The following is a 25,546-nucleotide window of genomic DNA, read 5'->3' on the forward strand; positions in this document are numbered from 1 at the left end:
ACTAGGATTAAATTTAATTACCTCATTTTAAACGATCAGTTTATGAAATCCACTGTCTTAGTCCCAATTAAAACTCAGCATGCCTGTGGCTCTTCAAAATAACAATAGAACTTTTTTTTCACATGTTGGGGCAGGCAAAAGCCATTTCTACTTTGACTGGGATAAAGCATATGAGATGCACTGTTCATTGGCCACTTCTTCCAACCTCACCTAAAAACACTTGTGGCTGCTGGAGAGTGGCTATTTATAAGAAAGTAAACAACCCCAGAAATAATACTTCTTCTCTAAGTGTAAGAACATCTTTTGCCCAGTTCTCAAGGGTTGAAAGTGAAGATTTAATCAGTCTTTACACTTATATATTTTTTAAATTATTTAACTTTTATTACTGTTGCACCATTTATACAATTACATATAATTTCAATGCATCCATTGTACATTTTGTTTTTTCATTTGTTTTCCAATGAGTGTGTGTTGGTGTCTGTGACACAGAATGGAAGAGAAACTGGAACTGCAATGAACGCAGACTTTTTCATTTCCACTGACCAATAAACAGAACTACAGGTGCACCCAACCACGGACATGCATTAACTCGTCATGAGAAATCTAGGTAGGCTAAGTAGGATGAGAATGCTTTTTACTCCCAAAAAATATTTGGAGAGGAAGAATTGGAGGATTGGCATTGAGAAATATGTGGACAGCTAAGTGGGTTTTGTCTGAAAGTTGGCATTCATCCACTGCATAAAAAAAATATCAAAATAAGAAAGGCTGTAAATAAAAAAAAAAAAAAAAAAACACAGAAAATACTGCTTTCATAAAGATCTGATTGCCTTGGCACAAACCTTGTGGGCAGAATCAAATGCATCACTCCCAAACCCCATTACAGAACAAAAAGAAGATTTTGATACACTGGTGGAGTGCATTTACAGCAGTTCAGATACAAAAGATGTGCTGTACTTTCAGACATCCATTTATTTATTTTTTTATTTTAATCCAGGACTTGTGTCAAGTTGGCAGAAAGTATATTAGATATTTCCCCACAAAAATACTATTTGGATTCTCCCCCCTCCCTCCCTCCCAACTTGATGGGACATCCTTTTCATTTTTTCTCCTTTTTTTTTTTCTCCTTCTTTTCTGGGCAATACATATTTGTTATTTCAGATCTGAAACGAGTTAGTATAGCTGAAAAAATAAAAAAAAGACACAGGTTGTTTTAAGTGGTTGTTTCAACAGGCTGTCCAATTCAATCTTGCACTGCTATGGTTTGATCCGAATTAGTCGCTGGAACTTCAGAAGGTTTCGCTTCCTCTGGAGGGGCTGCAGGGTCCGAGGCCTTAGCAGTGGAACTAGGTGCTGCTGTTGCCGCGGGCTCCTTGGAGGAAGGAGCAGCCTCGTTGCTGCTAGGTTTTGAGTCTGAAGCTGGGGCCACTTCACTTTTAGTTTCTTGGGCTGCAGGCGTTGCGGGAGCCTCAGTCTTTTTGGCTTCCCCTTCCTCTTTGCTCTTGTCATCTGCTTTACTGGGAGCTGTGGCTTCTGAAGGCTGGGAAGCTTTTGCGTCGGTGCTAGGCTCAGAGGGTTTGGGTGCTTCGCTACTGGCAGCAGGAGCAGAGGCAGCAGTCGGCTCCTCTTGCTTGGGTGCCTGTTCAGTGTTCTTCTGTGGCTCTACTTTTGCATCGACAACAGCCTCCGACTTCTCAGGTTCTGTTTTCTGGGTTTCTTCCTGGGTCACTGTTTTCTCCTTCTCCCCTTCTTTTTCTTCTGTCTTATTGGCAGTGACCTGAGTATCCTTTTCTCCCTTCTCCTCCTTGTTGTTCTCCTTCACTTCTGTGGTCTCTGTGGTTTTCTGGGCATCCTCAGCCTCCTTTGGAGTCTCCTCTTCCTCAGTTGCTGCTCCTTCTGCCTTCTTGTCTTTGTCTTTAGCTTTTTCATCATTGACACTGTATCCCTTCTTCTTCTTGCTCAGTTTGCCTCCCATGTTGGCGTTCTGTAACAGAAAAGAGAAAGGGTTGATTACTCAGAGCCCAGTATTCATCACTAAGAGAAGCAACAGAGTGCAAAGGAAAAATTGATTCTGGCTCCTGAAAAGAAGACCACATGAAGTTTGGTAAGATGTAGTCAGATGAATGTAACAGTTCTGCAGAGCACCACTGCCACTGAGCTTCTGTCCTGCTCAGCCCTGCAGAATTTCAGTCAGCAAACACCCTCCTGCCACATACAAACAGTCCTCCAAACACCTCCAACCCCGGTTACAGGTCAGCAGGAGGGAAGGGAACAGAGTAGCAAGAAATAGCGAGATGATGGAGCACTAACACACAACCACAAAGTTTTGTGGCCTGAGAAAGAGTGGAAGTAGAAAAAGGACATACTTATATTCAGTTTGGGAATGATCAGATTTTGACTGTCAATCACGGCATCCACTGTTGGCTAACATTGAGTCAGTCCACCATCATTTTAGCAAAGGCTGTGAACCACCTTTTCATTAAGGTTTGGAGAAATCAGAGGAAGCCCAGAGTCACTGAGAAGGCTAACGTAGAAGACTGCATCTACTCCCTGCACCTCACAGCCTGTTACCCTCATGGCCAGCTTCCCTAGGATGTACAGCTTTTGTGGAGGGCTGGTGGTACCAGGAGGCAGGATCATGGGCTTCCCTCACCCAGAGGCATGTGGGCACCCACATCTGGCTGCCCCAGAAGGAGGAACAGCTCCCACACACAGAGTCCCACCCAGCTTTGCAGCTTCCACAGGGATTGCCCACCAAAGCCCTGCATTCCCACACTCAGCAGGATGGGAGACGCAGAACCTGAAGCACAGCAGGACTGTGACCTCTCCATAAGACAAAAGAAACAAACACAGGTACTTCTCACCATGAGCTTACACATGGCACGTGATATGATGCAATAAAAAATGGGAGAAGAGAGGGGCATATTTGTAGCTTCTGCTCCCAGTGTTCAAGCACGACAAGCAATCAGGAACACTGTTCAGTTACTTAAAAGAAGATGACCACGTGTGTAACCATGTCAATGTTTATACAGCCTTTATGTGGGAATCTTAAATAAAAATATACAAAAGCTTTCACAGTACTTCAAAGCAAACTGTCTATGAAAACAGAAGGAGACACAGATATATTGTGTCATTGATAAAAACAAAAACCTCTATGAATGGAGAAAAAATTATATTTCTAGTATTAAAGGAAATATTTAATTCATGATTAATAGAAGGTTAAGAAAAAATATTTCTCTGTTTCCTACTATTTGAAAATAGGAGAAGCTGACCTTTTGCAAAGAACTGTCAAATGCTTAATGTAAGAACTTCTCCAAGGAAGATGAATCATTCTAATCTTCTGTTTTGCACAGGTAGATATAATTATAGGCTGTATATTTTTCACACACTTGCTAAAACTGTGAATAAAAATTAGTAAAAATTCATTAGATTTTTCATAGCAAGTTGAATATAAAGTAACATTACATACAACTGAGAACTCTCAGTAGATTATCTGCTACCACAGATACAAGCCCCAGGCAGAGCCCGGCAGCCAAATAGCCATTTCTTGGGCAAAACTGAGATACTATGGTCAGCAGAGATACTTCAGACTTCAGCTTTCAGAGAGTAACAATTTGCTAATACTGTTGAAATATTATCACACAGGCCTGCAAAATGGTAACATGATGTTACTGAAACACTGCTTTATTGTCTGAAATTTTACAGGAACAACAATAAAAGGATTAACTTCCACAGAGTCACATCTGAGCAGTCTAATCTCTACCTTCATGACAGAGTTATCAGGTTTTTAAGTATTTAGGACAGGCTGTGGACATTAGTTTGTTATCTGACAAATGTATAGCCTTCTTGATTACTCCATAAATATTGCCCTGATTATTGTTTATGTGCAGTTACGACCAAACACTTTGAAAGTCAGTCAGAAGGGGGATTTATATTGAAGCCATGCATGTATCCCAATTTGTAATCCCTAATTAAGCATTTATTTGTTTTCCAGCAAAACCTAATTACTGAACTGAGTTTCATTTGTTGTGTCTTCTAGATTTTTCTAGATTTTTCTATTTTATGGATAGCAGCAACACACCACAATTTATATTTCCTTCCAAAACAGTCTTTTGACCTCAGTTACAGTTGGATACAGAATGTTTATGCCAAAGGACCTTTAAAAAGTAGAGAAACATGCATACAAGAAATGTGCTCCCAAACTAAGAAAAGAAACACACACAGTCTTTGCTTGGAGGGCTTTTGCTGTGAAATCTCTGTGTCTCAGCTGGCATCACAGCCAGCTGGCTCAAGAGGCTGGAGCAGAAGATGGAGGAGAGGTTCAGAGACTACAGAGATGGTCTGTTAACAAATACTTACACTTGCAAATGGACTGCCATTTTCCAGCATAGTTTCAACTACTTTATAACAGAATAAATTCACTCTTTGGGACACTGAATCTCCTATCTCCCTGTTAAAAAGCTGCCTAGATCATCGTGAGAACAGCTGTGCCAGGCTATGATGCAAAAGCAGAGCAATCATTGGGGTCATCACCCAGGTAGCAATGCTCTGAGGTCCCTTTTTCCCTAGATCTGATTTACAAACATTCCTCCTGTCCCCAGGCTTCTGATAACACATCTGGGCTTCCCTGTAACCTTTTTCAGAAACAGCTCCACATGCTCCACTCCTTTGAACAGATGCTGATCTTGTCCCTGCCCCAGCCTGAGGCACAGCTCTGAACCATCCAGTGCAGAGTCCAAAGGTGTGGCAGACACAAAGAAGGCCTTTAAAAGTATTTTAAAATTACAACCAGCTCTACCTGCAAGAAGACCAGCATGTGGACCACTAGACCTAAGCATCTCTGTGATTGTGCTGGATATTTTTGTGGGGATAATCCTGCCTGGTACTAAACAAAAGTGAATGTCAGTGAAATGTCTCCCAAGTGAATAAAAGTGCAAAAAGTCATTGAGATGTGAATTCATACACTGTTAAACCCACTCTGTGTTACTACCTACATGTTAACACTTGAAAGAGTACAGATATCTTTCCCACCCCCACAAAAGGACTAGATTATGAGAAAAAATAAAGAGGATGCACCCTCTGTCCCAGTGAGACTGGGGTCCTGGCTTCACTGCTCAGCCTCTTCCACTACCCCTGCCCCTCCCTAAACCCATAATCATTGCATTCACCTTGTGAATGATCGGTCCAGGACCAAAGTTTTGCTAACTACTGACCACTATGTACAAGCTGAATACCAGTATGTCTTCAGTTATTTGCACTTCCACTGACAGGTACAGGTTTTGAGCTATCTTGAACAGCTGCCAGCTGAACTTAAAGCTCTTTGTAGCAAGCACATCCCAAATGAAGATCCTTGAAAATTTTGGTGCTGAACTCCATTTCTATAAATCAAAGGCTGTGCCTCCTTACTGCTAGAAAGAAAAGGTTCTAGAGAGAGAGTCCAGAAGCCAATTTTATATAAGAAGTTGCAATCTGTCAGTAATTTTCAAGGAACTTTGGTGAACAACTCTGCAGAGCATTACTTCAGAAGAGTGAGGTAAAATATAACACTTGGAAGCTACAATAGACTTTGTCTGCTTCCCAGGCTGCTCAGTATTCTTTGCAATGCTCTTTTTATGGAAAAAGAAACCAATCCAGAGATAACTGGGTCTGACTATAGAAGAGCTACTCTTTGCAACAGGAGCAAGGATTTCTTCAGTTTATAGAAGCTGCTATGCATTTTGCACATCCTGAAGTTTTCATTCTCCTGCAGGAAGAAGGAACAGAACTAGAGAGCTTGCATAGTTATCTTTCTTATTGTATAGTAGAAATAATCTCTGGAGTGGATTATTTAGATTGAAAAATATAAGGTGTACAGGTCACTTGGAGAATGTCAAGCACTTTGAAATTTGCATATTTGTGATAATCAGTACTCAAAAGATTCAGTGTCCATAAGACTATAATGCAGTAGGAAGAACTCATGGAACATTTAAAATTTTCCATCTGAAGACTCACAGACATGAGTCCCTGGAACATGGACAGCACACATTTGTACAGTTTGTATTTTGAAGCTTTATATTCCAAATTGTACTTCGATATTGAAAAAGTCCCTAGAATTAGACTCTTACTATCTCTTTTGTCAGTAAATGCTTGTCTGCCCAATTAGTTTTATGTGCTTATAAACTTCTAAACATTTCTTTTAGCATAGGCTTTAACACGCCATTAAAGAGTCTGACTGTTACAAGAACGGGCTTGCTATCACCCTCCCTCCCAGTACTGCCAGCAGGGCAACAGGAAAGGACAAACACACAGATTGCACCTGATGTTACCTCTGATCTGACTGCCAGAGCTAAACTTCCAGAGCTCCTGTTCGACTGCATGAAGAGTGTGCGGAGTTCAGTCCATCAGCAGAAAAACCAGTTCAGGAGCACAATAGGTACCTCCTGAAATTCCACTGCCTCCAGCACAGGGCAGACACGTGCAGTGGGTCAGGCCAAAGTAGCCCTTGAACAAGTCATTTCCCAGGCATGGGTTAGCTCACACTGCCTAGAGACAAGTGCTGTAAAATGCACATCCCCCGCAAGGCAGAGTTTCAACACTCCAAATCAAATAAAATCCCAGAAACTGCCCCACCCCCCAGGTGCTCAAAAGAAATGGAAACATCTTGAAGAAACTATTACATCTCTGTATCTCATGATTCACCCTACACCTTCATTTTAAAAAAAAAGTAAAATTAAAGGGCAAAAAGTTTTAATTAAGGGACACATAAGGGAACTGAAAGAAACAATGGGTATGCAAATGCTGTTTTTGAAAGATTTTCTGAAATTTTAATGAACAAAAACACCCAAAACTTACTACTTCTCAAAATACGCAATAGAATTTCATGCCCCCCATTACACATACATATACACACACACATTCAGACATTCTTATCTGTCAGTTTTCCAGGTTAATGTTGGAAAATATCTGTTAGCATACCCCTAGATAGAATTAGACTTGCTAGCCTTGCCTTGCCTTTTATCAACAAAGCCATGTTTTTTGGTTCTTTCTCCATTATCTTCACTCATCTTCCTTTTCATACGATTTTCCTTGGAATTAACAGAACAGAAATGATAGGTCTCATTCACATTCAAGCCTTTTCAAACCTCAGAATCAGTGACTCTCCTCTCCTCTCCTCTCCTCTCCTCTCCTCTCCTCTCCTCTCCTCTCCTCTCCTCTCCTCTCCTCTCCTCTCCTCTCCTCTCCTCTCCTCTCCTCTCCTCTCCTCTCCTCTCCTCTCCTCTCCTCTCCTCTCCTCTCCTCTCCTCTCCTCTCCTCTCCTCTCCTCTCCTCTCCTCTCCTCTCCTCTCCTCTCCTCCTACCCTACCCTCTTCTGAGGAGATGCTGGGCTGGCACAAAGCTGTGCCAGGGGAGTCCAAGCCCATCATGGAAATCTGCACCTGTGGGGATGTGAGCATCACCTGCACAGACCCCCGAGCAGCAAGGTGCTTGGACATGAGGTGCACACAAAAAAATAAGGTTGTTCCTTAGCACCATACAATTTTGTGTGTTTTGTGCTGTGAGACACAACAAACTGGGAACATCTCAGCCTGGCACTTGTACTGTTTTCTTCACGAACCACAGAAAATTTTTAATCCCTCCCTCAACATCTGCACAGTCCTGTTAATACTGCATCTCCTTTCCTTCTTCCAAAGCCTTGTGAATCTCAGGATTTTGAAAATGGGTATAGAGTAAAAGAAGAGCGACTGTTTAAAATACAGAAATTATGCTCACTTGATTTCCTAGCCTAGTCTTAAAAGAAGCCAATTCTGATTTTGGGACCTATTTGTTTTCTTTTAAAACACAGACAATAAAGGAATTCTAGGAAATAATACTGCCAAGTTTAAGTGCTTAATTCTCTGTCATATTTCAATTCTAGTTTTCTCTGGTGAGCAGTGGAATACATTTAATGCAAATTTCTTAGAAAAAAAAGGAACTTCAATTTTTATATTGCTTTAAATTTCTCAGGGGCATGTACACCACATAAAAATGGGAAGCATGACTTTTAATATGAGCCATTTGTTATTAATATATCTAAATCATTATTGTTGGTATTAGACTCCAATTATGAGAGTTATAATAATTTAGGCACACTGCAGACTGATATAAAATTATCTCTGTCTATTTAAGAACTTGTACATGAAAAATTGCTTCATTTGAGAAGAGTAACTGCTACTAATACAGCAAGTTATCAGAAAAGTGAAGAATCACATGACAATTACTTGAGAGCAAATTAAAAAATTGTACCTGAGATACTGCTAAGATTTATGCAACTGTGGCCAGAGGCGTGTATTAATTAATCAAGTAGGAACCAAATTTTCCAAGAACAGATGAAGGGTGATGGTCAGCAGTTTCATAACAGGAAAAGGTTTTGTCAGAATTAACAATTCATAGAGCATCAACCTGAAACCATAGTACTTCACACGTGTAATCCAACATTGTACCCTGTGTGAAAAAAAGGTAGTTGAATAAATTCCTGAATAAAAGTAAAATTTGTCCATTATTTGATCAAAGAGTGATGAAGATTTTATGGGTTACTTTGACAGCCAATGTGGGATATTCTAGACTTGCATCCTTGTGACTTGGAGGGCCCTACAGATGAACCTGGATGCACAAGAGTGACTACTACTCAGCCTGACATGGTCAGACACCAGTACTCCTTTTGCTGTAGGAGGGTCTGTGAGAAAAGTGCATGACAGCACTGCCTTATGCTGTCTGGGTGTGTGCCACTCCGTGTGAGAGACACTTGAGTGAAGCACTGACCTGTGTGCTGCAGTCACTCCGTAGGAGCAGGTTCCCAAATATTCATTTCCACAACACACAAGTAGCCTCTCCAGATACAGAGCCATCTTGCAGAAAACATAAGCTGAAAACATGGGCCATTCTTGCCTTCCTGAGTCAATGAGCAGCATGGAAGTAATGTTCTGCTGTGCCCAAATTCCCTACTCACCCCAGGCAAGGCTGTGCTTTGAAGGCAGAGATAATGTCTTTTATTAGATCACCTAACAGGGATAGAGATAAAAGCACCCCTGCTGTCCTTAGACAATTGTCTACATCTGACATATTTTTGTGTTAATTTTCTTCATTACTTTCCTATTGCTGATTTCAAAGCAGAATTGCAGTGTTTTGCCATGTGTGGGCTTTTTTCACTGATCCACTACAGTACTGCTTTGCCCAGCAGTGCAGTTACAGCTTCCAGCACGTTCAGTTTCATCCCTGGCAGCAAATCCAAGGCTGTTTTGCATTGTGTATAACAAAACCAAGTCATATTAAAAACTGAGCAAAACAGAAGCAGCATAAAATATATTCTTTTTACACTGTGGTGGATATATTACTCAGCTTTGCATTCAGTTCACCTGATACTCTGATTGCTTAAATTAAAAATGCTGCCATCAATTTCTATTTATTTGCCTCATCTGCTCCATTCTGTTTACCAGTCTTCTTACAGATTCAAGGCCCATTCAAAGCATTTCTCCTATATTCAGATTAACTGCATATGTTCTTTTTTTGTTGAATAATAAAAGCAGCTTGCAGACATGCTCGTGCAGGCACACACATGCAGCCAAAAGGCAGCCTGCCCCAGAGTGAGATCTTAATCACGCTATTGTTAGGCACATGGTTGGGAAAGGAAACTCTGCTGTAAACACCTGCTTTGCAGAGACTGAAATTAACCTTACAAGAACACCTCTTGTAGAAACAGCTTGCAGGATTCAAATAACCTGAAAGACTACACCAAGATATATAAGCATATGCCGTCTCCTTGCTCTTTCTAAATTGCCTCACCATTTTGGGGTTTGTGCACGTCTCCTCAACAGCCTGTTTAATAAATGTTTTGTACTGGTCAGTTTTCTAAGCTGTATTCTAGAATCAAGTTCTTAAGTAGAAAATTATGCAGATTTCAGAGGTGGTTATTACCCACATCTTTGAAGCTGTTTAGGTCCCAGGACATGCAACACTGAGGGAGAGGTGAGATTCCACACATATTATTCCAATTATGGCCAGCCACTTTTTGCCTCCCTCAAACACCTAAGACACCACCACCATGTATAATTACAAAAACACACAAGGTGATAAAAGCCTAGATAATTGCATGGTTTCCTTTCAAATCATATTTTCCTTGAATTCTGTCCCTCCAGTGCAATCTCTACCATGGATCTCAACACCACAAATATGCTTGGATTGTACACCCAGGAACAGTTCCTCCTTTGGGTACCTCCAAAGGCTACATTAAAAATGTAACATTCAAATGCTAGCAAGCAATGAAAACATTATCCTCGTCCACACCACAGTCCTACTGAAGAGCAGTGGTGGGAAGACCTCATTCCTGGAGTGACTTCACACTGGAAAAGGGAAGCAAGTTTAACACCTATAGCTTACATTGTTTTAGACTCCTCCTGAACAAAGAACAAACAGTTCAGGAAACATGAAGAGAATTGAAACTCATGCTTTCTATACTAAAAAAGGAATTATATGATCCTAATTTACATGTTTTCTTCAATAGCAGAAGTTCTTGGTTACTGTTTGTATAAATAGTATACTTACCTGTCATTTCTTAAAATAGCCATGGAGAGCCACAATTTGAATAAGGTATTTAACTAGGCAACTCTCTCTTGAGAAAGCTATTTATGGCGATCTATATTTATATTTTATTTGTCTAACATTCCGCATTCAAAAACACCTCTATTACTTTAATGCTCATTTACATGGTCAAACTAGTTTTAATTAAACTTCAAAGAGTCCTTAGAATATAAAGTACAGTACACTGTCAGAAATAGATACATTAGCTTTGAAATCTAGGAACTACCAGTTTTGCTTTGAAAATGGATTCTCCAAGTCATTGCTAAATTCTTCTTCATTTTTGTTTTCTATCTCATGGTGCTGTTCACTGAAAAAAAGCAATGGCTGAAAAAAACCATTCTTAAATGTTGGCTGCAAGAAAGCATCCTATACCTAGGAACAGAACTTTTAACAGACAGCTCAGACCTAAGATAGGTCATGGCAATCCTTAGACTACGTAATTTCCTTCTTTACACCCTCACTGCAAGGAATGAAACCCCATATACACTTACAAACCAAATCCATCTCTCAGTTTTGTTTTTTATTTTTAAATATGAGGCACATGGTCTGCAACACAACATTTCTGACTGCTGCACACGACTTCACAATTGCACCACTGAAAGCAGGAAAACAGGGAACCAAGACCAGCCACCGCTGAAATATTGCAGTGCCTGCTGCTGCTGTGCATATCACGGTGTCAATGCACTGCGAGTTCTTCCTTCCAAAATACACAGTATTTAGTTCACCCAGCAAAACAAAAAAATAGAAATGTAAATGAAGTATTTATTGACGACTCCTTTATTCCATAACATACTTATTTAAGTATTTTAAGATTTAGTATCTAGTTAACATATTCCTTGCCTGCTTTTATCTGTTTTAGCTCTATATAAAGCTGCAGGAGTAGCTTTTCTCTCTTTTTCCTCAAAAGGAAATGATTGCACATCCACTTGATGCTCTTGGATGTACCATGTTTTTGGGTTTAGGTATTAGAAGAGGTTGGCTGATTTTAAAAGAGCACTGACAGCTCTTTTCTCCCAAAGAACATGCATCTACTTCAGTCATTGATGATATGCCCACCCTCCTGATAACTTCAGCCCTGAACACGGCAACAGCATTCCTCACAAATTAAGGCATATGCAGGAATCTCAGGATAAAACCAATTTCATCCTCCAGTTGGTACACAATTGCTAATGATAGATAAATTAGTAATTGAAACATTATTCCAAAAACACCTGTACGTCTAACATGGCATTAGAAAGCTGAGCATGCTCACGTCTTTAGGATAGTGTTACGCATCATGCCTCTGGTGGAACTTAACCTCCTGCAAGCACCAGCACAAAACCTACTCACCACCTCAGCAGCACTTGCAGGGTATTTTACACCAACTCCCTGAAGAGCTGCTGCATTTCTCCTTGGAATAAAAATTTCTGACTTTCAATCCTGTGCACAAAGTTTCACTTTAAACAAAAAATGTTGTACTGAAGTCAATGTATTCAAGTCAAGTCATGCCTTGCGTAACATTAAAACTACCTATAATTAAACCTGTGAGACTTGGGGCTGAATTACAAGTATTTCTCATGTGTCTAAGAAAAATTTTTCCTCGTGATCACAGTATCAGTGTTAGGAGCTTATCAGCTCTCAGCTGCCCACAGCCCTGTTGTAATAATGTCTTCTAGTAAGGATGTGTTCAAAAGAAATCAGGAAAATGGAAGAGTGAATGCTCAGCACCTTGGAAAATGTTCTATATTTGTGTTCCTGAGCACTCATTTCTGCCATATACATTTTCTACCAGACTGCAGCTTGGTCTATTATATTAAGTTTTCACTTCAGCCTCTCTCACTTCCTGGTTCTCACACTAGCACAATATGTGTGGGGTTTTTTGTGGTTTTTTGTTGTTTTTTTTTTTTAACCTGCATACATTAAGACAAAAGAAAATCTCATATTCCAGACTTTCTTTTTGATCTTATTTAGAATGCATGTTTAATACTGCATTTTGACTTTTTTCTTCCCCCCCCCCACCTCTTTTTAAACAAAACATTACATTCAAGCTGGGTTATCAGTTTCACTTTAGTCACTGAGGGAGGTTTATCAAAACAATATGGAACAGGTACTCAAAAAACACTGAAAGAAAAGAGCATTGACCAACTAATTTTTATTTGTCTCTCACCCCTCTCTATCTTTTCCATCACTATTCATTTGCACTCCTCTAATGGCTATTAAAAATACCAAGACATCTTAAGCAATCTTTAATTAAGACTCACAATATTCTCCAAAACTTGAGAAATGAGAGCTGTATTTCCTGACACAGAGGGAGAACCAGAGGTATGCATCAATGGGCACTGTCAGTGGAGCCTTTTACCCTGCTTCAATGCCACATCATGGTAATAAGGTAAAGCGTATTCTGTGTGTGCCAGAGGGCTGAGAGGAAAGAAACAGTTTGCTTTTTTGATTTCAGTGGTGCAAGATGACAGTGGGAACTGCAGAACAAAACCAACATCTGTTAGAGAGTTTCGTCTCCTGATCCAACAGGATAATGTTCATCTTTAAAAAATTCACTTTAAAAACATAGTGTTTCTATTCATACCAAAGTAAGAGTCATGGCAGGCAGTAAGCTGTACCATGTCACATTTTAAGCCATTAGACTTCAGCTTGGATTCAAAACTCCCAGGCCTAGACTTATTTCCTAAATTTCTTTCTGAAATCTTCGCTGAGTGTACTTTCTCTTTTCTTTTTGTTTTGGTTTGAGTTATATTGGGATCTCTGATCAGCTCTGCTAGAGGGGAAGATTACATAAGACCAGAGGCTAACAAGTCCATTTGGCAAGATATGAAGTGAGCAGCTAGTGCAATCCTTGAATTGCACTAAGAGATTTATGTTCAAACCAGAAAAGGCAAAAATCCAATTTAATAATTACTCAGCTAGAACCATTCCAAGCTAGCAACTACCCAAAAAGAAGAACAAACATTGCAGTAGCAATGAAAACTAGAAATCAGGAAAGATGATCAGATGCATATCTCCTCTCAGTAAAACATCTTGGTTTACATTTTTATTTAAGCATCAGTAGGAAATCTGTCCATAAGAGCTAGCAAATTTAAACTCACTAAATGAAAGGAAAAATAACTTTGCAGGGATGGCTGCGGAGTTGGATGCAGTCCCTTCTCCACCCCCTCACCTGAGCACTAACTTGCATTTTATGTCACTGAATTTAGTGTAATACCCAATATGGCCACAACTCAATTTTACCAGTTCAGAACCCATACCAATTGTCTTTGATGATATAGCTCTTAGATAGACCTCCATCAGGGCTGGAGGCTATGTAGGTCAATCTGCCATTTTGGTCACTTCATATAATATAACAGAAAAAAAGCTTACTTTCCAATGCCCAAATACTTTTTATAGAGAATTCTTACAATCATTCCTTGAGTTTAAGAAGTTTTCAGCCCATGGTTATGTGAAAAATTATTTATTCTAACCACAGAAGGTAAGCAGACATCAATATAAAAGTATAGCTGAGCTATTTCAGGATTTAAATGAGAGAAGTTTATCAAAGCAATGGAGACTTCAGAAATACAGAAAATTGGTTTTCATCTTTCAAGACAGAGCCATAAATAAAAAGAAAAACACCACTAGAAAATTCCTGTTAGCTGTTTCAGCACCAATATACTTCAGTAGTAGCCCATGTTTCAAACCAGCACTGCAGTTCCATTTCTTTGTCCCCCATGCTAGCAGATACATGGAACCCATCTGTGCCCCAGGAAGCCCATTTTGTAGGAGAAAGAGGATAGAAATGTGTTTGAATTCCATTAACAGAACACAGATGCTACAAGTCCCAACAGTAACTGGCTTTTCTAGAGTCTTTTTAATAATCAGTTTTCCTGGCTGGTGAGGTAGCAGTGGTCAGACTGGCCAACACTTCAGTTTGGGGTTTTTCCCTTTCTGCTCTAGCAGGTCAGCTGGTGGGACAGGGTCCCTGCATTCCCCTGAGAGATCACATCAAGAAATGTGAACTGAGTTTATGCCTCTGCCATGCTGCCTCAGCTCTGGCTCTCAGGGTTTGGCAAATCATTTGCTTGGGCACTGGGGAGAGGGAGCTGCACTTCATAAACTTTAAGATGTTGGCTGTCAGGAGCCAAGAGGCATTTAGCTCTGCAGAAATCATGTTCACAGTTCTACTCACTGCAGTTTTCTAGGTATCCCCCCATATGCACAAGTTGAGCACAAAATTCACACATCCCAAACAAGGGGGCTGGGTTGAAATGTGATTCAAGTGCATAAAAGTCTTTTATCCATATTCGGAAATATTACTTTCAATGCTCTCATGCTATCTCAAAAAATTCTAAGTGAGCCAGTTTCAAGAAATATGTCACAAGAAACACCTATTTTAAGAATATTTGCATCCCCAAATACATTCATTTAAGTTTCTTACCTACCACAGTCTCTTACTTTCTGTATTTCTTTTTTTTAAAATCACAGATGACTGGTAAGCAATACCACAGGTAAGGTTATTCTATGATTTATGCATAAACCAAAATAAAATCATTTTTTTCAAGAAATGGCCAGTTTCCCTGTCCACTTTCAGCTCAGCAATTCTTCACCATAACTGGACAAAACTTCTATTCAAGTATTTATTAGCTTTTGCAACATGGTGATTTAAAAAAAAGTTTTCTTTTCAAATATACTCTGTGTGAATATATGAGTCTAAAAAGTGGGATACTTTTATGTTGTTTGCCAGTGACAGCAAACTTTACACATTTCACAAACTTCCCACAGGATGTGACATGACCTACTTCATTCCAAAACAGGTATCAGAACCAGAAGTAATTGCTCTCCTTACTCAGAACAACTTAGACAAATAATGCAAAACAACAACCACCCCATCACATTCTCCCTACAATCACACCATGCTCATTTACAGTAGGAGTTATCTGATTCTCAAGGTGAAACAGCCCTCAAAGAGCAGTGGGACAATATTCTTTGGTTTAAGCCTCTGGGACCTGTCATAGTAGAAAAGTGTACCATGGTAAAATTGACAGCTGAGATTTTCCCTTTCAAAGCAGACACAAATCGCTGCACTAAAACTATAACACATCACAAAGTCATAAGACTACATCTCTCCCTCATTCTATTTTCAGGTGCACACAGCAGCCTGGGGTCGAGGAGGCAAGAATCCAAAACCTACTCAATCTTTCCCAGTTGCTCTTGCATGGAAGGCCATCTAATTTTCTGCCCAATTTCCCCATTTGGAAAATGGCATAATATCCCTTTTCATTCTAAGATAAGCTCTGCCTAATGCCAACAGGTGCTGTAAGGGCTTGGAGGTATTTCTCCTCATTTTAAAAAGCAAGCCCATCCCATATGTGTCCTTCACCCCAACTCTCTCTTAGAGAAGGCTGTTTTTCTGCATATTGGCCTGTACTGAGTTGCCCTCTCTGAAGCTTCCCACTATACCACGTATGAGAACGGCATAATAAGCAAGTCCCTCATGGTGATTTTACAGTACTATGTCAATATTGCAACAGGCAACTGTAAAGCATCTCTGATCACTTTCAGGTATTGCTGAAAAGTCCTTCTGGACCCAAGCTCCTTCACCTTTATGCCTCTAGGCTGAGAACATCTGTAAATGAACATTTTGATTTATAGTTCCAAATATGCACATTTCTCTCAGTTTCGGATGACTTGCTGAGAAGGATTTTTTCTCAAGCTGAGAAAGCTCCACTGTATCCAGCTGGATGAAGATGAAGCTACTGCTTGGCAGCCATTTTAGTGCTTTATTGAAGACAGATGTAAGAAAACAAAGTCATTTTTTCTTAAACAGAAAATTCTGAATCTTTGAAAAGCAACCATAAGCCCATTTAAATTAGCTTTCATTAGGTTCCTGGGCACTGGGCACATTCTGGTCACCGCTATATTTATTTAATGTTCATCAATTAGATGCATGCCTCTGTCTTTTAGGAGTGATTATTCAAATTTGAACAGATGCAAGAGGAAGTTCTAAATTGGTTCACTAAGTTTCCAAGACCTTTTTAAAGATTACACAAGTTTGAAAATTTTGAGTTCTATTGGTCACATTCTAGAGAAGCTTCCTTTTCTACCCACAGATCTGAGCTGTAGCAATTACATTGTTACTGTTGTAGAAGGCAATGAAAGTAGGAAGTGTCCTCCTTCAAAGCCTGATTAAGCATCAAGTAGACGCAGCAACACAGCAGGGCTGGGGATGAAATTCAACAGAGTGGGATATGAAAGGATCATCTGAAAGAAATGGCAGAAATCAGGGATTTGAAGGACGACAAAATTAGGTATATTCCCCTCTACCATGGCACTCAAACTAGTTTCTACTCTGGAATTTCAGATGTCTGGGAAAGGAAATCAAGATCAGCAGTAGAAATTTGACCAGGTCACTATCAAGGGAATGAAGAACAGCCCCAGAGCTCTCAGTTCTTAGTACCTGCAGACCTGGCTCAGAGTCACAGACTGAATTTGTGAACCACTAACTTTGTACATTTTGATTTGCTTTTTTTTCATTATGAGTAGATTATGTGGCACTGAGGGACATGGTTTAGTGCTGGACTTTGCAGTGCTGGGCTAAGGGTTGGACTCAATGATCTCAGAGGTCTTTTCCAGCCTAAATGTTTCTATGAGTCTATGTTTCTGCAGGTTATGTCAGAGCACTTGCATTGCATAAACACAAGTCTTTTGAAAACATACTTTCCATGTAAAAAGTTCAAAAGTTAAAAAGGAAGAAAGAAAAAATTAAAAGGCTTTTTTTCCTTTAAAACTGAAAGAAAACTACTTTCATTATCATATTTGTCAGAGACCAGTCAGGAAAACATTCATGCGTGCCAAAAGGCATTAGAGATTCTAGCCTGAGAAAGAAGAGAACTTAAAGTAAATAAAAAATATGGGATCATAACCAAATGACACTCAGCTTCAAATTTACTGAGTTTCTACCAACTCTTGTACTTGTAAGTTGCCAGCTCAAAATTTTATCATAAACTCAAAGCATTTGAATTTTTTTCTAAAGCATCAGCTCTAGTACTGATTGCAAAAGTAATCTAGATTTCACTTCTAATCTTGGCTTAAGCAAGAAAAGTCTTGAAAGAGTCCTAAACCATAAGGCAATTTTTGTCTCATGATTTCTTACATCATTCATTATAGATGTTTATGCCTGGCAATACTACATGCTTGCAAGGAAAGTATGTGAAACATTCATTTTAAAAATGGATGTCAATTTATTTCAATCATTCATACCAGTTAGGCTAGTATTCAGATAACATCAAGAAACACAAGAGTCCTTCAAATTTATTTTTAAATTTGTGGGAGTGCTCTTAGCATGCTTTGTTCTGACAAGTTAACCTTATGTACTCAGAAGCCAAGAGATGCAGCACCATTTGAAACAAACCAGATAAAGGACTGTATAGCAAGGCCATAGAGAAGACAGAAGAATTGTAGATGGAATGTAGAGAACTGAGTCTCTGCTAACTAGTATGTCAGGAGAACAGAGATAGGACTGTCAAAATCAGCACAGGTAGTGAAAGAAGATATCTCAGGAATTTTTTCATTTCAAACCTACACATAAAATCCAAAGTTGCCTTAAAAATATTAAATTAACTTTAAAAAGTCGAGAATAATTTTGTCATCTACAAGCTAGATATAGTGAATTACTGTAAGACAATCTATGCCATTAACTCTCCAGTTGCTGAGCATTCTGACATAAATTCCTTTGATTGTTTACACTTAACTAATTTTTTTTTTTAGTTTTGGTGCTCTTGAGTGGTTTTCCAGATGGAACACTATAACAATCACTGAATTTCATTAATTTTATTTTTAGATTAAATTAATCCATAAATGAAAATACTGGAATTTCACCTGGCTGCCTATTAGGCCATTTCAACTGTTTTTCCTGGATATTTTTGAACATCTTTTTTTTTATCTCATTCTTATTTTTAGCAACTGGAAAATAACTATTCGGTATCAGACCAGATTAAAAGAGCAGTTCTAAAACTTGTTCAGAGTAATGTGGTAATTCAAATATAAATCAGTGTGCAATTTCAGATTGCTGAAGAGATGAGGGGTTCCACATTTTTTAAGTTCCAGATTTTATTTTCATGAGTTATATTTCCAAAATTTAGTTGAGTGGTGTTGAGAGTTTTTCCTTATAATCTTTTCCTCAAAGTTAACTGTAGATAACAGTGTAAAGCAAGAAGTCAGTCTTTACAAAATACCATCATCATTAAGAACAATTTTACAGTTTGACTCAACTACAAAATAATACTTAGAAATGTTAAACAAAAGTAATCTGCAATAAATGTAATTCAGTACACAAATAAGTATTTAAAAAACTAAGTTTTACATTTAGGAAGGTGGAATTTAACTGGGATCTTCTATCTCATCTCCAATATTTACTACTACAATTCTCAGTTAAAAAAAACAATGAGATAGAAATACTCCAGCACTGTTTGCTTGTTCTGTGAATGAAGTTATAAGGTGGAGCAAAGAATTCTTAACCCGAGGCTTTAAAGCCAGTTGGCTTTGTTGAACCTAAAATTCAACAATTTTTTTCAAAAATCAAGTGCTTCATATTCAGCCCAACTGTGTGGCATCCAGTTACTCCAATGCAGTGCTCAGTTGCCAGAAACATGCTCCTACTAGCAAGCAGCAGCTGGAAAACATTAATCTCAATGGTAAACCTGGGTGGATATCAGTATCTGCAAGCTAATAGCCAGAGAAAAGAAATATTGCAGCTCTACATGACCACCTGCCTATATAGATTCAAAGCAATTAAGTCTCTTCTCAACTGAATGACACTCTCCTCAGATCACTGTAATGACTTTCAAAAAATGTTTAGAAAGTTATTGGAGGCAAATTTTTTACACTTGCAAGATACACCACCATTTCTGCACTGTAAATTGCTGAGATTTTCAGCCTCCCCTTGACTAGCACCTCAGCATGATGTTGAGTAGCAGAATGCACCAAAGAGCCTATGAAAGCTCAGCACATGGAATTAAACACATGGAACAAAAGATTCAATGCTCAGCTGCAAAAACATTCAACAATTAATTAAATATTTAACTACAGAAGGATGAAATTAAAAGCCTGAGTTTCCATTAGCCCTCTGTAACTCTACCTTCGACTTATGTCTAAGAATATATAAAGGCCAGTCGTCCCTCATGTGACATGATCAACCACTTTACAGCTCTGCTAATAAGTAGACAGGAGAAGAGAGCAACTGGAGAACAATTTTGTACACGTACCCATTTTTTGTATGGGTAAAGAGAGACATTAGAGCATGATTGCAATTAAATTTTCCAGGAAACAAAGTTTAGAGTTTGTAAAGAGGCAATAAGATCTGAGAAAAGAGTGTTTTTTCCCCTTCCTTTGGTACTGGAAAGGTAGAGATAAAAAAAAAAAGAAAAAAAAAAGAGTAAATGTTAAATGTTACCACTCTCCATTCCCATTCAGATGTGGGGACTTCATTGAGTCTGTCAGGCTGTGCTTATTCCGAATCAATGGTTACCCACAGAAAATAGGAATGCATCACTGAAATGTTTATTTTCCCTTTCACACCTCATATGGAAATCTTGCAGCTCTGTAAGGGTGCATGGTCCACAGCTGATCTTGCTAAGGTTTGAGAGACCACCAGCATTCCAGGGCTCTGGGCAGATTTATAAGCACTATGGAATGAATAAACAATCACATCCTGAAACAATAATGTGTACATGAACATACTTCCACAGAAATATTGTATGAACAACTCTAAGCCATACTTTTGTACGTGGAGAAAAATATTGCTGAGAGGTTTCTGTAGCACTAAGGAGACACATTTCTCTCAGATATTACCATAAATTCAGTATTATAGATTCATGGAGGCTGATATACTTGTTCACCTAAATCCTCCTAAATTTCAACTCTACTTTAAATGCAAGAAGAAAATAAAATATATACTATCCTTCTACATTTTTTCTCCCCAAGAAGACATGGAACTTTGCATCTCATCTGGATTTGGTATCATGAGGTCACTACTGCACAGGAGACCTAGAAGCCTGAACAACCTTTACTTGGCTAATGCATTCCATAGAAATGGGATATAACCTCTGTTAAATAGTTCTTTCATTCCAGGCTATGTTTAAAGTCTTTTCTATAGCAGTGTTTTAGATCTCAAAATTATTAAGGAATTAGAGCACTAATCTGGACATTACAAGCATAGTTCCCAAGGAAAGCTCTTCTGTAGAATCTGTAAATTAAAGGTACAGAGGAAAGTTAAACCACAGATTTAAACTGAGACTACAAGCCAGAACATAAGGTACTGAAGCATGAGTTATGATTGTAAGTCAGAAAACTAAATTACTTGATGATACTGTCCATACTAAGCATGGTCTAATAGGATATGCTTAACACAGTGACAGGGAAAGGTTACTAAATCTGTTTTATGCTTTTCTGATAATTCAAATGTTGTGTAAGTTTTTGACAAATGGCAGACATCTCTGCAGCCCCCAGGATTAACAGTCATTTTAGGATGCCACTTATTATTTTTGAGGTCATTCTGTGTAAATGTTAAAGAATGAAATTGCTTTTACATCCGAGTTTACGAAAGAAGGAGAAAGGACAAAAGCATAACCCTTTCCCCTCAGAGCATTTCTGAAGAAAGAATGTCTTATATCATCTTTTAATTGGACATTGGAAAATGGAAGGTCACCTCCCTCTCACTGTGTTTCCTCTGGTTTTTTACCATGTTCCATACCGCAGAAATATCTAGCAAATTATTCTAGCATGCAAGGTGATATAGACTGTCACACAGAGAAGGCAAGATGTCTTCTTTTCTAACCAAAAACCCAAATCAGCTTGTACACAGGGTCAGTACGGTTCATAACATTCTCTATTACCATGACAGAGCACCTCAGCTTCAAGTTGTCCTGTGCATGTTCAGCACAGATGTGCCCTGTTTTCCTTTTCCTAGTGCCATTTAACATCTTCCTGCTTCCTCTTCACTAGCATGTAGCAAAAGATCCCATGAAAATTTGGAATTGCCAGAAGTAAATGCACACTTTTACTCTGGGAGGGAGGCTGGGATAGATACAAAAGAGAGAATAAAAAGCTGAACAAAAGGATATATAAAAAATCTATGTTCTTCACATGTTCAGGAAGACCAAGTATGTGCTAAAACAAGCTAAACCTTCATTTGTTTTTCCGCAAGATCTTTGCAAACAAAAAGTTCTCCCCACTGCCATAAGCGGAAGTTAGATACACTCGCTGTTGCACACAGGTCTAAGATAATGCTCTGGACTAGATAAGTAAGGTACAGCTTTAGCAGAACACCAAAACAAAATAGCAAACCAGGAAAGAACCAAAGCTCTCTCAGACCAGTAGTAGCATCTCTGGCAATGGAGCTTGGCACCTGTTTGGACACAAGGCTGGTTTGCCCAAGTGCCCGCTGTCATCAGGGAAGTGGTACAGTTTCTATGCACAAGGCTAGGCCCAGAAAAGCATCAAGTGAAATCAAAGCAAAGTGTATGGAGAAAAGCGCTCTATGTAACCCGTTCTTGGCAAATGGCTCTTCAGTGCACTTAGGTTGAGATGTAGGGCTGAACCAGGAACCTGAGCAATCTATGTTTGCCATAACATTGACCAGGAAAGGGGCAGGAAATTGTTAAATGCTTTGAAAAAATCCTCACCTTCAGTTTAATCTAGAGAAGATAGAAAATAGTAGAGTTACTTAGCAACATAAATTTTTATTTCTAATTTTAAGAGATAGATTAAATTAGAGGCAATAATCTACATTTCTAAAACTACTTTTATAATCGTTCATATTGCTATAGTTGCATAAAGTTCATTTATATGCTGGAAGTGATTTCCGTGCATGTTTTCTGTGACAAGCAGGGATAATAAACAACAATCTTCTGTTCTTCACTGTCACCTCATGCTGTATGTCACATTTTGGTCTGTACAGTACCTTTTGTAATACACCCTCTCCTTTTACTTACAGTGCCCTTTCACTTTTATAAAACACAGCTGTCAAGATCTTCCGTAATGAAGAAATTCCCAATTTCTCTCACTCTCAAGCATCTTCCTGTCTAATACACTTTCTATTACAACGGCAGAGTGGTGTTTTCTGGAACAAGGCTGCCTTAAGTGTATAGCTGCCACTATCTATTGACATGGGATGCTTTAAAATGAAAATGTAGTAAAAGATTGAGTTCAAGAATTGTGCACCCAGTCCAGCTGGAGAACATACAAACATCTTACAACTGTCTCATTAAATGAGTTCAGGGAAAGGGCATTGCTAAAAATGAAGAACAAATGTCTTGATTTACAGATCTACAGAGCATTTGCTGCAGTACATTAAACAGCAACAGAAGTTGTTTTTAATTCATCTGCTTTCTCTGAGAAGCACATAATGACACCACATCACTGCTGCCCAGAAACAACATGTACAGAGTAAGTAATTTGTGCTACCTTTTACTTAATGCCCATACCAGTAGAAGGTGATGATGGCAGAATGATTATGTACAAAATATTGCTGCAGTTACTAAAAGCAGGACCTGCAGTCCTTGTCCTCACTTTCTGACCACTGCCCGTCCAGCAGCCAGGAGATGCTCTCAATGACCACCAGGTTGCTCAATGCACTGTATGTCACCAAGTTTAAGGGACTCAAATTCATGCATATAAGCAGTAGGATAGAAGATCAGAGATTGCACATTCACATTTTCACAGTAAGAACATAGAAATCAGAATACTGATTTACCATTTACCAGCAATAACCAGCTGGTCCATAGCAATCGTACTGGCTGTTGAATAAAGGCAGTTTATTGTCTGCAGTGTGCACATACCTCTGTGTCAGGTCAATTGCTCCTGAACTGCTACCCCACTCATCCCAAAAATGCCTAAGCAGCTTCACACATATGTTTTATTTCTCTGTTACTGCAAAAGACCATCAAGCACAGGGCACATAGCCCAGATCCCATTTGGATGGATGTGAAGCATTGTCAAACGCATCTGCTATGGTGAAACCAGGTCAATATGTTCGTGGCCAATTTAAAAGTGAGCTGCTTGGATGTAGGATTTTGGGAGAGGGGCAGCAGCTCAATTCTTTTAAGCACAGCATTAGTTAACTTTCTGCAGCTAAGCAGACAATCAGAAAAAGACTCACAGGATTATAAGGATCATGTATCCATGGTGATTTTAATAAGAAATCTTACTTGCAGTAGAATAGATAGAAGCAAGGAACAGAATCAGGCTTCAGGGATGATTTATTTTAGTTCATCTCCTAGGAAGTAGAATGTTACTGGTTTGATTTGAAGCGAAAAATTTTAAGCCTGGGTCAAGTTCCTGAGGTTCAAACTCGACTATATTCCACTCTCGAATACCAGGACACTGTGGCTGTCTTTATCTTGAATATACCAGTTCTCTTAGGTAAATTGCTTATAATGTACTAAGCCAAGTTTTGACAGAGTCATTCTGTGGACATTCATTTAATCAACATAAGTATCTTACTTTAGCTGCCCTGTTTCTTTTCCTGTATCTTTCTGACAGAGGAACATTTATGGTACTTCTGTTCCTTCCCAAGGCCACCAACATTTAAGAGTTCTTGGGTAAAGTAGCCTAATAGAGATATACCTAATTTTGTTGATTCTTCAGCCAGGAAAGAGCAGAAGTTTTGCTGGATATGTCAGGGTGCTGTGTAGGGAGAAAAAAAAGCACTATTTATATTTAAATTATAGTATTATAACTCCTTGCAGCTGATTGCAACATTTTCTCAAACAAGTTCATTGTTACTGTTTTTGACAAGCTTGTCTATCAAGCATTTTTAAAATGCTCACTACCACCATATCCCCTGAGATCCAGTAGTACCAGAACATTTAGATTTGCAATACCCATGGGATTCTGTGATTTAACTGTCCGACTTCAGGTGTGTCCTAAGCAGTCAAGTTATTTGTCATGCTTTTCCATGCCCATTTGTTTTCCCCTGTTGTCTACAGCTATATTTTACTCAGTGTCCTAGCTCAGCCAAAAAAGTAGAATTTGATAGAAAGACTAGTAAGAATATAGAGAAAAAAGACCTTTTTGCTTTGAGACTGACTCTTTAGGAGGGAGATGCCATGGTTAGAATTTTAGGCTTGAATGAGCTAAGACTGGAATAGAAATTATGTTAAGACTTCTGAGAAAAGGACTCTGACAAATGGCAAACCAGCAGTGAAATGTTTGCATTCCTTTTGCAAGGTCCAATAGCTCTGTTCCCATAGCTACTGTATGTTGAGATGGACGATGTAGCTACAGCAACAGAGCCAACATCCATGTTCAGTGTAAAATTCCTAAGTCATTACTTAATCCTTCTTTTACCTCCCTGCAAACTTCTAAAAGAGGAAAAAGATAGGATTATCTTGTTCTTTGAATGAATTAAAGCTTTGCTAAAAATATTAGAATTAAAAGATCCGCTGCAGACAACTGGTGCTAGAACACGCCTCCCTGACACAAATTGCCTCATCCCATGAATCCCCTCTTCACACTGACTGAAGACCATTGCTTTTTTTTTTTTGCTACAAGAGAGCTGTCTCTGTCTTCTTTAATGGGTGATGTTTGGCAGTCTGCAGCTCCTCCAGGTTCCACTATATTCAAGTGAACCCCAGAGTCACTTATAAGCCAATGTTTCCACTGGGTATATTTGGTTGTTTCTTATCTCCCACCACCCACTATGATTTTGAAGATGAACTTCTACTCAGAAATTCTGCACTTTTTCATAGCAATTAATTGCTTCCACTTAACAGTGCTAAGTCCCAACATAAAAAGTGAAATATTACATCAAGCACAGAAAGTTGTTTAAAGCACAGTCTTTTAATCTTCAGCATGTTGTTTGCCATGTGATTGCCAGCTGGATAATATTTGGCAAGCCAAGGGCATATTTTGTTATATGTATGTACAACTAAACAGAAAATAGTTTAAAGTTCAACCCAGTATAATGATTTCTGCTTTAGTACTCCAATTC

The 25,546-nt window shown here is 38.9% G+C and overlaps 1 protein-coding gene across 2 annotated transcripts in view; it reads right to left on the bottom strand.

Annotated features, from left to right (window-relative positions):
• Positions 1 to 408: 408 nt before the first annotated feature.
• Positions 409 to 25,546, bottom strand: part of BASP1 (brain abundant membrane attached signal protein 1) — a 50,833-nt gene continuing 25,695 nt past the window's right edge. For both annotated transcript variants that reach the window (XM_062499600.1, XM_062499609.1), the window contains exon 2: positions 409 to 1,981. In XM_062499600.1, the coding sequence (XP_062355584.1) occupies positions 1,241 to 1,972 (732 nt within the window). In that variant the 5' untranslated portion in view covers positions 1,973 to 1,981 and the 3' untranslated portion in view covers positions 409 to 1,240. The remainder of the gene's footprint in view (positions 1,982 to 25,546) is intronic.

This window comes from Cinclus cinclus, chromosome 1, assembly GCF_963662255.1.
Source record: "Cinclus cinclus chromosome 1, bCinCin1.1, whole genome shotgun sequence".
NCBI lineage: Eukaryota > Metazoa > Chordata > Aves > Passeriformes > Cinclidae > Cinclus > Cinclus cinclus.